The sequence below is a fragment of the Ciona robusta genome, chromosome 3 (assembly GCF_009617815.1).
Source record: "Ciona robusta chromosome 3, ASM961781v2".
Lineage (NCBI taxonomy): Eukaryota > Metazoa > Chordata > Ascidiacea > Phlebobranchia > Cionidae > Ciona > Ciona robusta.
In genome coordinates, this window is record NC_143237.1 from 4,949,208 (window position 1) to 4,963,901 (window position 14,694).

At 34.4% G+C, this 14,694-nt stretch overlaps 4 protein-coding genes and 1 long non-coding RNA gene across 5 annotated transcripts; 4 read left to right on the forward strand and 1 right to left on the reverse strand.

Annotated features, from left to right (window-relative positions):
* The first annotated feature begins 936 nt into the window (after positions 1-936).
* LOC149738393 (EGF and laminin G domain-containing protein-like) lies at positions 937-6,507 on the forward strand. The gene is made up of 6 exons (XM_089875146.1): positions 937-1,202; positions 1,260-1,338; positions 1,726-1,851; positions 1,909-2,063; positions 5,057-5,183; positions 5,904-6,507. Exons 1-6 carry the CDS (start codon positions 990-992, stop codon positions 6,086-6,088), a joined length of 885 nt encoding a protein of 294 aa, XP_089731272.1. The 5' UTR covers positions 937-989; the 3' UTR covers positions 6,089-6,507.
* A 238-nt stretch (positions 6,508-6,745) lies between these two features.
* On the forward strand, positions 6,746-8,008 carry LOC149738394 (tRNA wybutosine-synthesizing protein 2 homolog). Its single transcript, XM_089875140.1, has one exon. The coding sequence runs from the start codon at positions 6,894-6,896 to the stop codon at positions 7,896-7,898; it is 1,005 nt and encodes a 334-aa protein (XP_089731266.1). The 5' UTR covers positions 6,746-6,893; the 3' UTR covers positions 7,899-8,008.
* A 20-nt stretch (positions 8,009-8,028) lies between these two features.
* On the forward strand, positions 8,029-9,172 carry LOC149738395 (serine/threonine-protein phosphatase PGAM5, mitochondrial-like). The gene has a single exon (XM_089875147.1). It carries the CDS (start codon positions 8,029-8,031, stop codon positions 8,797-8,799), a length of 771 nt encoding a protein of 256 aa, XP_089731273.1. The 3' UTR covers positions 8,800-9,172.
* LOC149738396 (U2 small nuclear ribonucleoprotein B''-like) lies at positions 9,123-10,703 on the forward strand. The gene is made up of 6 exons (XM_089875148.1): positions 9,123-9,264; positions 9,482-9,654; positions 9,744-9,848; positions 9,914-9,947; positions 10,122-10,236; positions 10,359-10,703. Exons 1-6 carry the CDS (start codon positions 9,201-9,203, stop codon positions 10,516-10,518), a joined length of 651 nt encoding a protein of 216 aa, XP_089731274.1. The 5' UTR covers positions 9,123-9,200; the 3' UTR covers positions 10,519-10,703.
* Positions 10,534-13,324, reverse strand: LOC149738397 (uncharacterized). Its single transcript, XR_016384655.1, has 2 exons — positions 10,913-13,324; positions 10,534-10,860 (listed from the first exon to the last, which is right to left on the reverse strand). It is a non-coding gene; the product is annotated as an uncharacterized LOC149738397 (long non-coding RNA).
* Between the last annotated feature and the right edge of the window lie 1,370 nt (positions 13,325-14,694).

Here is a 14,694-nt window from a genome sequence, read left to right on the forward strand (position 1 = left end):
TTCCCCCACATTGTAGTTTTGTAAGTTTTCATTGCCAATTTTTGAAAGATTTCCTTTTAATTTAGTAATTTATACCTCAGGGGTTTTCAACTATAAGATACTGATATGATAAAATGATAATGTTTTAAATATATATATTTGAAATTTGGTTTAATAATACGGCATTAAACTATAATCCTACAAACGCATATGATTTTGTAATAACAGAAAATTGTTAATCACTATTAACTAAATTTACATTTTTGCAACAAATTTGCATCAAAATAAATTAAGCGCAATAAATGACTGAATTTCATTAAAAGCAAACCTTTCAAAGTTTGACAATAAGAATCTATACTAAATTACAATGTGGGGAAGATGGGACACCAAATTAAAATATTTTTATATTAACAGTATTGTGCAACTTGTAGTTAACCCATTAATGGCAAAGGCGAGTTTCCTTTATCTTAGTGTGTGGCCGTTGTAATACTAATATGTCCGTGTCTTACATTGTTTTCACATGTTCCTCCAATGCGCCTTATTTGCCCTAAACTGTTTGTGCTTCTTTCGCTCCGACCTTCTTGAACCTATCTAGTCTCCAGCATAAAGCAGCGAGGAGTATTTGGTTTGTAAGAGCTTAGTATGTTCTATTGTGTTTTAAAAAGTCGTTGGTTTAAAGCTGTTTTGATAACACAGGCAGCTTCACTTGACCACGGTGTTGCAAGAAATGATTTTAGGAAGGTAACACTTATATAGGATTACAGAAGTACAAACACTTATACACTTGAAACAATCTCGCCCTTCGGCGAAATTCTCACCTACGTTTTTATTTACGACAAGGTTCAATTGTTCGTTGGCTGCGATAAAGATGCTTTATGTATGTAGCTTTCTCGACATGCAATGTGTATAGATGTTTCTGCATTACCGAGGATAAATCAGCGAAACCACTTAGGGAGCTTACGATCACTTGATAAATATCTTTTATTGTGCAGTTGATTATTATCCTTAAAATGCTAGTCTTGTGTCTGTATATTGTGGTTATCTTCGTTGAACAAGTACCTACAGTTGTGTCGAACCAGCAGCATCACTGTTCAGGTTATACTGTAGTTCAAAATTTCGGCCCAGATGCGGTCCCAAATTTGACTCAAAATCACACAAGGGGAGCACCGGGTAAAGTTGGAAAAAAAGGACCGAAAGGAGATATTGGGGAAAAGGGAGCTAAGGTTATTGGGAAATAATATTTATTCAACTTTAAGACTTTAACTTTGTGTGTTATACAGGGTGAAGCCGGGATTACTCCACATTACAATGAAATCGGGATATTGAAGCGGCAAGTTGCGCAACTTATGAACCGAATAGGTCGTTTGGATAAATTAAGTTTTATGTTTTGCTGAGGTGGTGGGGTAAGATGAGACATGGTTATATTCTCTTTCTTGTCACTTTTGGTAATCTTCCCATAATACATACGTAATTACATATATAACCGTAGCCCCGCGGCTCTAAACAAAGCGTTGTTAATGGATAAAACACGATTAGGAAATATGAGACTGCGGGGTACTAACAGTATCCCATCTTACCCCACGGTACTACATTTAGATAAAGTCTAAGAATAAAGGTGGGATAAATTCGTAGTACATTGTTCTTCATGAATATATTCGGATTTGAGTAAGGCTTTGCCATCTATGTTGAACAATATATAAGGGTATATAAGCTACGACCATTTTTTCACATGTCATTTTTTTACAGATATGATGGGAATTCAACATAAATCCTGTGAACATGTGAATGGCACAGAGGTTGACTCTGGGTTATATCAGATTAAACCAGGGTCACGACCATTTGTAGCACATTGCAGCTTTAACGAAACGCATCGTAATTTTTGTTACTTACGATGACAAAAAAACAAAGATGTTAAAATATTGTTTCCAGGTTTCACTCGCATAGGGCATGACGCCGAAAGTGAAATTCAGGTGTCGTCATGCGAAGACCCACTCTGCTACAGTCGCAACATTGCTTATGAAGTTTCCATGGCACAGATTGTTGCTTTGATATCGGTCTCACGACACTGTAGACAATTTGTTAAGGTATTTTCAGAAAGCAAAACGTGGTAACACGTAAGCGGAACGAGGTGTGTAAAACAGAACACCTTTGTTATAATAAATACATAAATGAATGAATGAAACTTTCCTTATCCTCCCGTGGCTGGAAAATGACAGTATGTTTAAGACACCTCGTGCCAGCTTACGAGTTACCATGTATGTTACTTCGTAAGAGATTATTGTTTGTTCGATTTTATTCATTTTTTTATGTATGGCTGATAATCTAAAGCCATTAGTGGAGCATTTGAGCCTTATACTTATATAGAGCCTTATACTTATACCTTTAGATTAGAGACAGGCGATAATGGCTGTAAGTTTTATTCATTCTTATATAGTAAGGTGGGGAAAGATGGGACACTTTGTCAGACGAGACTCTTTTTTAATTTTCTTTTTACGGACCCCCATTTAATGATATTCAGGAAAATAAGGTTACAGAATTATTCGACAGTATTATCACGACCTTATTAAACGCCCGTTAAAGCTGATTACTGTTTTTAAATATTAAAAAATATGTAAAATAGAAACATTATACCTTGAACAGGTAAAAAATGCGAAATAGTAAGGTGCCCTTTTTTAATGCTCGCTAAATCATAGTAAAGCCAATGATTTTTTAGTTTGCGCGTGCAAACGATTAAACTAGTTTCATAGCTTCATAAAACAACCTTAAATATTTCATACAGTTTGATTTTGTCTCATAAAACTAATTTTAGTTTTGTAAAAAAACACTTAGATATAAGCATGAAGAAAAGAGGCAGGGGTCAATATGACTTTAATTTAAGATAAAAACAACAAAAAATATCAATTTAACGGTATATATATAAAGTGTACATGGCAAAGAAACTAGCACAACCTGTTAAACTCGGTAGGTTAACTACAAGTTGTAGAATACTGCTAATGTAAATATATTTCAATTTAGAGTTCCATCTTCCCCCACATTGTAGTTTTGCATGTTTTCATTGCCAAACTTTGAAAGATTTACCTTTAATTTAGATAATACTTTGAAAATATATTCGAAATTTGGTCATTTGCACTTGGTGTTAATTTATAAGAAGGGGCTTGTGCCAAAAACAGAGTAGTAATACCCAATTTGTAGCAAAAATAAAAACTTTATCAATAGTTATAATCAATTTTCTGTTAATACAAGTTCATATACATTTGTAGGATACAATATTTATCCATTGATGTTCGAACATTACCCATTGTTGTTGTAACAATACCAATTGTTATGCAATAATATAATGTATAGGTAACATGTTAAAAACTATAGCGGTAGGGCAAGAAAAAGAATGTTTAGACCTAATTTTCAAAGCGTACAGTGTTATTTTGTGTTATTTACGTATATTCCTATTTATAAATACACTTAATTATGGGGGCCCAACCTGGTCAAAATACAACACGAAAAAGGAATTTTATGCATTAAGTTGTATTATTTTTATATCACAAGTTGTATTACTTTTAGATCTTAATCTCAGAAAAAAATAATTTTACCCTACAACTTGAATTAATTTTATGTTAAGACTTGAATCATTTTTACGCTACGACGTGAATTATTTTTACGTTACGACTTGAATTATTTTTACGTTACGACTTAAATTAATTTTACGCTACGACTTGAATTATTTTTACGTTACGACTTGATTTATTTTTACGCTACGACTTGAATTAATTTTACGCTACGACTTGAATTATTTTTACGTTACGACTTGAATTAATTTTACGCTACGACTTGAATTATTTTTACGTTACGACTTGAGTTATTTTTACGCTACGACTTGAATTAATTTTACGTTACGACTTGAATTATTTTTACGTTACGACTTGAATTAATTTTACGTTACGACTTGAATTAATTTTATATCCGGTAAAATCGCTCATGCGTTTCAAAATTCCGGGCGTAAACTAAAAACACTACAATTGTTTTTAAATCAAGGAGAGAACAAAATATAGTGGCTAAGTATTATTTTTCTCAATTTTACTTCGATATTAGGTAAATTTTTACGAAGATATGGCCTACTCTTACCGTATAGGTTTCGTTGCCAGGTACTTGCTAAGTTAAAAAGAGTTAACAAGTAAAATCACGCAATTTGCAAGCAAAAATGCAGCTTATAGCTATATTATGTTATACCCTATATGTTTTAAGGTTATGCATTTTTGTTTATATTTTTGTAGTTTAAACATGTTCCTTTATGTTTTGGTTGGTATACTTGATAGTTTCTGTTTTTATTCTTTTATCGGTAGAATGTTTAATAAAAGTACATTATTTATGAAAGGTTTATTATTGTGCTAACATATAACGTAAGCAGAAAAACATTTATATGCGCAGAAGTGCTTAATTGGTTCCTGAAAAATTGCAATATTTTTAGACAAATAAACAGCACCCAGATACGATAAAATTGTATGCATTGTGATCCGTAATAGCGGCGACTATGACGTCATAGATACGAGACAATGGTGTTTTAAAACGCATGAATGATTTTACCGGATATAAAAATAATTCAAGTCGTAACGTAAAAATAATTCAAGTCGTAACGTAAAATTATATTTTTGTAAGACTAAGATCCAAAAATAATACAACTTGTGATATAAAAATAATACAACTTATTACATTAAATGCGATTTATTCGTGTTGTATTTTGACCAGGTTGGGCCCCCATACTTAATAATCAAAATTAACAATGATTTCAAACTGTCCCATCTTATCGTGTGTGTTTTCGAATTTGTAAAGTTTCACTTGTGCGGATAGTTAAATAACTCCTCGTATGTATAAATATATTTTATTAAATTGGTGTCAATTAATAAAGGAATAATGGTACTAATTCGTGATATTAACCAAAAACCGTCATCTATTTTGATTTTGGAAATATTTTCCAATTTGTGCTTAAGTGTCCTATCTTTCCCCATTGTACTATAGGCCTACTATCATCGCACCTAAAAACCACTTGTTTGTTATTTGAATCAGCAAATTTATTTATTTCCAGTATCGATGCAGAGGTTCAGTTCTCAACTCGGGAACTCCTTTTGGCGGTTGGAAGTCACGTGACGGATTAAATCAACACAACTGGGGAGGCACCTCAAGAACTGGATGGTGTGCCTGCGGTGAATCGGGTAGGTGTTTACGATTTCTTTTGTTGATGTACACATAGTAAGTTGGAGTAATATGGTACATATGTCCTATATTACCCCACACTATTATATAGTACTGTAGGAAAAGATGGGACACCTTGAGCACATAATATCTAAGTATCCTGATCGAGTTTTCAATAATTAACAACCGAAGCGTAGACGAGTGCCTTTTTCTTATCGTTATCTTTGGTATAAACATCGCGTCTACCGTTTCTTCGCTCTTTTAGTTTACCGCTCGCAATAAATCATTATGCAGCCGCCACAATATAAATAATATTCACTTCTAACATTACCTATAATACTGCGTGATTAGGGTTTATTCAAGTTCACAAAAACAAACGTCTTTAAGCGACGACAAGGTTAACTATAGTATAAGTTTACATGTCAACACATGGTACAGGAGTTGTACAAAGCGTATTCACACATATTCTTTACCAAACTTTCAATCCTTGCACGTCTTAAGTTATAATACACTTATATTATAATACACTTATAAATGCATTCTATCTACTGCTCCACAGTCACCAATGGCGACTGAAACCTGCTTTGTTGGTTACTTTTGATTTGTTTTTGGTCGATCTCAGTCGACCATTGTAGTGATAGGGTTAATTAATACTATGCTAATTAGTTTATACCGTGCTCATGCATTAGATCTGTGATCTCCTGTTTTGATTTAGACGCAATACTGGTTATTGTTTACAGGGACATGTCTAGATAGAACGAAGAAGTGTAATTGTGACGACAACTCGTCAAGCACAGCGGATGAGGGTTATTTGACAAACAAGGCATTATTGCCGGTTACTGCAGTCATGTTTGGGGATGCAACAGCTCCAAGCGAAGCAGGCTGGCATACTGTTGGTCCTTTGGAATGCTGGGGACGAAATTAAACATTTCATTTGCACATTGCTCACGTTTTTCATATCGAATTTAAACAGTACAGTTGTCCTGCTGCTGGTGCCTCATATCGTAGTAGTAGTAACGTTGACTCGTAAATTAATATAAGTTTTAAAGTACAACAATCATTTATTAGATGATACTTTAAACATAAGATGCAACTAACCAGCATCTGTATTCTTGTTGTGAACCAAATAATATAACTGTTTGCCACTTTTCACACATGTTTGAAATGTTTCGTTTAAGATGTTTTTGAAAGGAAACATTGGCATTTATAGCGATCCAACACAGTAGTAAACATTGCTTAATAAGATAAGCTGTTTTCAGATTTATTGTTTCCACATTGGTTTACTACAACAAGTCTTATACTGCTGGTAATAGGCGCTTGAATTAAACCTTTATCTTTCTGGCATTTCTTAGTTTATTTTGCATCAGATAAAAGTACAATACAACGTAACATAACTTAAGAATATATAGTTAGAATTTTATAACATAAAACTGTAAATAAATGCTACCAGACGCCTTTAAACAACTTACGCCAACTATTGCAATGCATTTGCTGTAAAATATACTTGCTTAGTGTAACAAACAACAAATACTTGCTTACACATTAGAGCTTTGCTGTCTTGTTGGTATAAAAATAATAGGATCACGTGGTAAAGCATTCATGCATAACCGCTTTCACGTTTTGCCGCCGTAGAATGTTTAATATTTTTGTTAAGAACGTTTGAGATACGTCGAAGGTTGTTTGTTCAATCTGCAAGGTAACAAAGTTAAAGCTACTGTATAATTTTTAAAATGGCACAGAAGAATCCGTTTCATGAAAAGTTATTGAATTTATTAAAAAATGCATGGAATATTGATTTAAATGATGATTTAATAAAAGATTTGCCTCGAAAATGGGAAAAACACGGGGATCTTGTTATGCTGCCCTCCAATTGCTTCCACTTAAAGGTTTGGGCTCAACTTCCCCAAGAGCAGCTATGGAAGTATGTTGCTGAAGCACTTAACGTAAATAGAGTGGCACAGCAGAAGAATATATTAAACAGTGACTACCGTTCACCACAAGTTGTTATGTTGCTTGGTGATGATACCTGGGTGACACATATTGACAATAGAATAATTTATAAATTTGATATTACCAAGTCGATGTTTTCATCTGGAAACATCACAGAGAAAATCAGAATGGCAAACTTAAATTGTGATGGGGAAATTGTTATAGATATGTTTGCAGGAATTGGATATTTCACTTTGCCACTTCTTGTTCATTCGAAGGCAAGATTTGTACATGCGTGTGAATGGAATCCTGATTCTGTAACAGCATTGAAAGCAAATTTACTGCTAAATAAAGTGGAATCCAAATGTAAAATATATGAAGGAGATAACAGAGTTGTGTGTCCCACTGAAGTGGGTGACCGGATAATTCTTGGCCTTATTCCCACTGCGGAACAAAGTTATATTGCTGCATGTAAAGCACTAAAAGTGAAAGGTGGGATTTTTCACATACACCATAATGTCACGTCAATAAAAAACAATGACACAGAGAAAATAAACAATTATTTTAATGGTGACATAAAATATGAAAATTTAACATGCAACCGTAAAATTAAAAAGGATTGGATGCAGTGGGCTCTAAACACATGTAAACAACTTTTAACCATTCTTAAACAGGTTAAATCATGCAACAGCATGCCGGGTTGGTGTATAACCTTGGTACACATTGAACGAGTGAAATCATATGCACCATGTATTGATCATCTAGTTTTAGACTTAGTTATTCATCACAAATCTTTAAGTACTTAATCTATGAATATTTATTTTTTTAATTTCATGCTCCCAAACATGTCTAGTTTAAGTGCACTTATTTAAGAAACTGTTGGTCCAAGTTGTAGCCTATTTCTTTTATTGTACAGGTTTTACTTAAACTGTATAGATGGTTTCTCATAAGATGCTTAGATTAGCAACTGCAGTTACTGGTGGTTGTGGTACACTGCTGTTGTACTTTAAGTTAAACTGTGACACAAGGAATACTGCTTCTGCAGCAAGTGTGGAGCCATCATGTAAATGGGATTCTGATTGGGATAAAAGGGCAAATGACAAAGCTAAAGCTACAAGAAATATAATTTTAATTCGACACGGTCAATATAACCTGGCTGGTTCTGGTGATAAGGAGCGCTATTTGACTGAACTTGGAAAAGAGCAAGCCATTCGTACTGGAATACGTTTAAAGGAGCTAGGTTTAGCTAAGCTTATAACACATTTTGTCAAGTCTACAATGACTCGTGCTCAGCAGACTGGTGATCTTATATACAAGCAGTTGGAAAATGATGAAATTCCAGTGGAAGATTCGGATTTGATTCGAGAAGGAGCTCCTGTTGAACCGGAACCACCCATTCAATCATGGAATCCAGATCCAAAAACATTTTTTCTAGACGGAGCACGTATAGAAACTGCATTTCGTCACTTTATTCACCGAGCAAATCCTGAGCAGGAATTTGATTCCACGGAAGTGATAGTTTGCCACGGGAATGTGATTCGGTATTTTGTTTGTCGGGCTTTGCAGTTGCCACCTGAAGCGTGGCTGCGTTTAAGTTTACGTCATGGAAGCATTACTTGGTTATCTGTACGTCCTAATGGAAGAGTTTCAATTAAATGTCTTGGTGATTCCGGTCATTTACCAGCAGATAAACTTACTTTTGAATAATATTGTGGTTCTCAATCTTATACCTTATTGTGATATTAAATTACACCTTTTTTAGTTCATAGGTTGTTTCTCAGTATAAATCACGTATCGAAAATCTAGGCTCAATCTACACTTGAGTTTGTACACATTTACTTCTCTAACTTAGTTTTGCCGTAAAGTTATTTTTTGTAAGACTTGGTTTTGTTTTCTATTAAGTATCAATGCAACTATAATCTGTATTGTGTATGTCTCATTTTATAATTAATACTTCTTGTGGTCATCCTGGTTAACTTAAAGCTACTTCAAACACCATTCTATATTGCATGATTCAATGTGGACTAAATTTTAAATATTTACTAAATTTAAATATAATTCCCTTTTTGCTTGTATAAAGGATTTGTAGGTTCTAGTTTCCACCAATCATGGATATTAAACCAACACATACAATATATGCCAACAATTTAAATGAAAAAATTAAGAAAGAAGGTAAATATGATACCAGGGTAGTGTTTTGTGTTCCATTGGGTTGTCATCTGGAAACAGAAATGTTAACTGTGCTAGTGCGATGTACTCTTTAAATATATTTTCGCTCTCAGGCCTTTAGTTCATGTATTCTTACTTAACTATACGTTTACATGTTAAATAAAGCATGAAGAGACAGTTGCCCTTAAATCGTTTAATCTGTTTTTTTTTATGTATACAGAACTAAAGAAGTCTCTGTATGCCATCTTTTCTCAGTTCGGTCAAATCCTTGACATCGTTGCGATGAAAACTTTGAAGATGAGAGGACAAGCTTTTGTTATCTTCAAGGAAATTAGCAGTGCAACAAATGCTTTGCGTTCCATGCAGGGATTCCCATTTTATGACAAACCGATGGTAGAAGATTCATTTATTTACTTTTAAGTCGTTTTTCCTTTTTCCTATTTTTTTACACTTTTTTTAAAAATTATTACGGTATTATGCAGAGATTAGCTTATTCGAAAAAAGATTCCGACGTTATTGCCAAAATGAAAGGCACATACCAAGAGAGAACAAAAGAAAAGAAAAAGAAGAAAAAGGAACCGAAAAAGGTACAAATTTTATATATTTGTGTATGTCTGTGATATTTTATGTAATATTTTATTTTTTATTACAGCCCAAAGCTGTTTCTGCTGCACCAAAAGGACAAGGTTAGTATTTAATATTTCTAATGACTACCAATTTGGCATAATATTTCTGCAATTGCACATACATCATAGATGATACAATCTATTGAAACTGTTTACATAAAAAAATGGGGATAACTGGTCACTGTTTTTGAATTTGCTTCATATCAAATTGGTATTACAGTTAGTTTGTCGCAGGTGCAGGTGGGCGTGCAGATGATGATGGAAGCAAAAATCCACCAAATCATATTTTGTTTCTCAATAACTTACCTCCAGAAACTCAAGAAGAAATGCTTAATATGCTGTTCAACAGGTGCTGTTTACATTATTGTAACTTTATAGTTCACAACTTACAAATATTGTGCTGTTGTATATGTTAGCTATTTTTTTTGTTAACTACTAAATAAAATTTCCGAACAATTCTGCTTGTCACAGATTCAATGGTTTCAAGGAAGTGAGACTGGTGCCTGGTCGACATGACATTGCATTTGTTGAGTTTGAAGGTGAGCAGCAAGCATCAGAGGCAAAAGGTGCTTTACAAGGATTTAAAATATCTCCAAGCAATGCAATGAAAGTTACTTTTGCCAAGAAATAAGTCGCCGGATGAATGTACAATTTAAAAATCATTTTATTAGTTTGCGATTGACAGTGAAGTGGAATTTATACATGATTATCATCATTATGTTTCTCTGGTATTTGTTTTTAAGCGACTGCACCCAAGGCATTTGCATTGCACACTTGGTGTCGCAATTTTGTTAAATAAAAGTGAAATAAATTCAATTGTAGACTTTTTTTATTTCTTTTTTGTCGGCGTGGTGGAAGGAGCACTATGCTGCAGTGCTTTCAGCCATGTCACAGAAATAATTGGGTTCACACGAAACAATATAAAATCCTGTCAACAAGGCCAACCAGTTAGTGGATAAGAACAAAGAAACATCTAAAACAAGAAATCATTATTTGGATAATTAAGAAAAAGATGTTCCGCTTACTTATATTGGGAATTGCAGAAAGAAAATCTTGTCGACATTTCGATTTGTTACGAATATATCGGTCTTCGCATATTCCGTTTAGTACGGCTAGCGGACGGTTGTTCGCAAGGGATGCAGTCGAGAGGTCAGCTCCCCTCGGATGGTGGCAGCTAATACACCAGGGATAGTGTTTAAAAGGACAACATGTCTTATGTTTTGAACAAGCAAGCTGTGTTAAGAAGCGAGATAATAGAAGAAGCAGATTTCAAAAAATAGAATAGCCGGGGTCGCAGCAATGAAAGGCAACAAAGTGTGTGTTACCAGGCAAGATGTTCTGAATCTGTTCGAAACGTTACCGTGAGTAAACTAAATTTACAGCATTCGACTGTACGAATCCGACACTGTTAACGAGTGTTTTACCGATATTTCTAGTGAAAAGCAAGATAAAGCATGAGGCAAAAGTAGCGCACGCTCCACTTTCATAAAGCGCGATGAAAGCATGACTAAAAGCGAACGTGCCTTTGGGGTGCCTTACCGCATTGGTGCGTATCGAACAATAAAACAAACAGCGCTCTATCTGGAAAGCGCTTTAAAAAATGACTAAAGGCGACTTTGCTTCATTGGTGGGAATTCGCCCTTAACATAGTAATATAGGATGGGTTCCAATACCCTTTCTACATAAAACGCTGCATAAATTGCAATGAAAAGAGAAGATCTGGAAGAAAACCCGATTTTTAAGGAAAAAAAAAAACAATAAAACACACGAGGAGTTATTTACTATCTGCACAGCAAGTAAAATTTTCCAAATTCGAAAACACACAGAATAAGATGGGACAGTTTGAAACCAGTGTTAATTTTGATTATTAAGTGTATTTATAAATAGGAATATACGTAAATAACACGAAACAGTACTGTACGCTTTGAAAATTAAGTCGAAACATTCTTTTTTTGTCCTACTGCTATAGTTTTTAAAGGGCCTAAACACACCCCACGTCACTTTTATTTTTTATGGTAAATTCATAAAGCGACCGTTTTATTGATTCCAAAAATACTTTGCTTATTAAAATTGGTCCAGTATAGGCGGAGATATTCGTCCTCAAACAGTGATCTCTAGCGCTATCTTTTTTTTACTACGAGCTCCGTGATTGTGACATAGGAACGTACTAGTCACGTGACTGATTCATTCGTAAAAGCGAAACCTGCGTTTTTTTTGTGCTTTTTTGCGTTTTTTTTGTTCTCTCGTTTTTCGCTGAAAACACTGCCTCTCGCCTTTCTGAATGAGAGCGGCCACGCTTCAACAATTTTGTCACGTGGGTAGTACACTTCTCAATTTTTTTCGCCACGCAACTTTCAAATCAGTTTTTTGAATTTCACGGTGTTTGAGCTGGAATATCTTTGGTTATACAGAACCGATTAAAACAAGTAAGGTGTCGTTGGAATTAGAAAAACACACTCTATCGATTAAAGCGAAGTACATTTGGGGTGTGTTTAGGCCCTTTAACATGTTACCTATACATTATATTATTGCATAACAATTGGTATTGTTTGAACGACAATGGGTAATGTTTGAACATCAATGGATAAATATTGTATCCTACAACTGTATATGAACTTGTATTAACAGAAAATTGATAACAACTATTGATAAAGTTTTTATCTTTGCTACAAATTGGGTATTACTACTTTGTTTTTGGCACAAGCCCCTTCTTATAAATTAACACCAAGTGCAAATGACCAAATTTCGAATATATTTTCAAAATATTATCTTTTTATTATATCAGTATCTTTATAGTTGAAAACCCCCTGAGGAATAAATTACTAAATTAAAAGCAAATCTTTCAAAGTTTGGCAATGAAAACATGCAAAACTACAATGTGGGGGAAGATTGGAGTCTAAATTGAAATATATTTACATTAGGAGTATTCTACAACTTGTAGTTAACCTACCGAGTTTAACAGGCTGTGTTAGTTTCTTTACCATGTAAACTTTTTATATATATACTGTTAAACGGATATTTTTTTGTTGTTTTTATCTCAAATTAAAGTCATATTGACCCCTGCCTGTTTTCTTTATGCTTATATCTCAGTGTTTTTTTACAAAACTAAAATTAGTTTTATGAGACAAAATCAAACTGTACGAAATATTCAAGGTTGTTTTATGAAGCTATGAAACTAGTTTAATCGTTCGCACACGGAAACTAAAAAAATTCATTCAAAGTATACTTTTCCTATTTTACATATTTTTTAATATTTAAAAACAGTAATCAGCTTTGACGGGCGTTTTATAAGGTCGTGATAATACTATCGAATAATTTCTGTAACCTTATTTTCCGGATTATCATTAAATGGGGGTCCGTAAAAAGAAAATTAAAAAAGAGTCTCGTCTGACAAAGTGTCCCATCTTCCCCCACCCTACTATACCACAATTAACAACCCTGAGCGTGAGTGGTAAAAATATAGAAGGCTTATAAGGAAAAAAATATGGAACGCGATATAGAAGGTTCACTATACAAAACAATCAGACAGCTATTTCTGCTGGAGCTGCAGCAACGAATTTTTAATATCCAAAGTTTGCTTTGCAACAACCTAATCTTGACAAGCTTCGAGAGTGAAACACCTGCATATTCACTATGCAAAGATACCATGTGACGCCGAGCTGAAGAATGGTACAGCCAGAGTGTGGAAGGTGGAGCGTACCAATGTGCGAACTGCCAAAGGTACTTCACACATTGTAAGTGCAGTCAATTAAATGTTTGTTTCTTTGGTAAACCTTTAAGTAAAGCTTGCAACAACGCTAAATAACGCATTGCTCCAGAGAGAAACAAAAACTTGTAAAGTGGCAATACTTTCTCAACACACGGCGGATCCTACCGGACGGTGGTTGATAACAACGATAAAGATTAAGATTAACAGCATGATGAATGAATGAATAAATGAATGAATAAATGAATAAATGAATAAATGAATAAATGAATGAATGAATGAATGAATGAATGAATGCATGAATGCATAAATGAATGAATGAATGCAGCTTACTTTATCCTCGCGTGGCCGGAACACGGCGGTCGTAATAACACCTTGTGCTAGCTTACGAGTTACCATGTATGTTACTTTGTGGGTGATTATTATTATTTTTTTTTTTATTTTTTTGTATGTATGGCTGATAACTTGGACAACCCATTAGTGACCACTGAGTTAAAGTTGAAGCAGTTGCGTTAAGTGTCTTGCCCAAGAACACATACGCCCACAATGGTAGCAGCGACGAGCCTTGAACCCATTACATCTGGGTTACAGGCAGGCGCGCTAACTATTAACCATGACATAGTCCGGCGCCGTGACGTAGTGGTTATAGCGCGCCTGCCTGTAACCATTAGGTAATGGGTTCAAGGCTCGTCGCTGCTACCATTGTGGGCGTAAGTGTCCTTGGCAAGACACTTAACGACAATTGCTCTAACCCAGTGGCCACTAATGGGTTGTCCAAATTATCAGCCATACATAAAAAAATAATCCAAAAAAATAATCACCCACAAAGTAACATACATGGTAACTCGTAAGCTGGCACGAGGTGTTAAACCAGTGTGATAACGACAGTCGTTTTCCGGCCACGCGAGGATAAAGTAAGTTACATTCACATTATCCATCACAAACAGGAACGTGCCTATTCATTAGATATCGGCTCTCTTGTTGTACAAATCAATACCAGAGTCTGTATATAAGCATGTTTATAATTGGATTGTTTTTAAAACCATTTCAGCGAAAGTTTATTAGAAAAATTACTGCACTTGCGTGACGTTAATGAAAAAA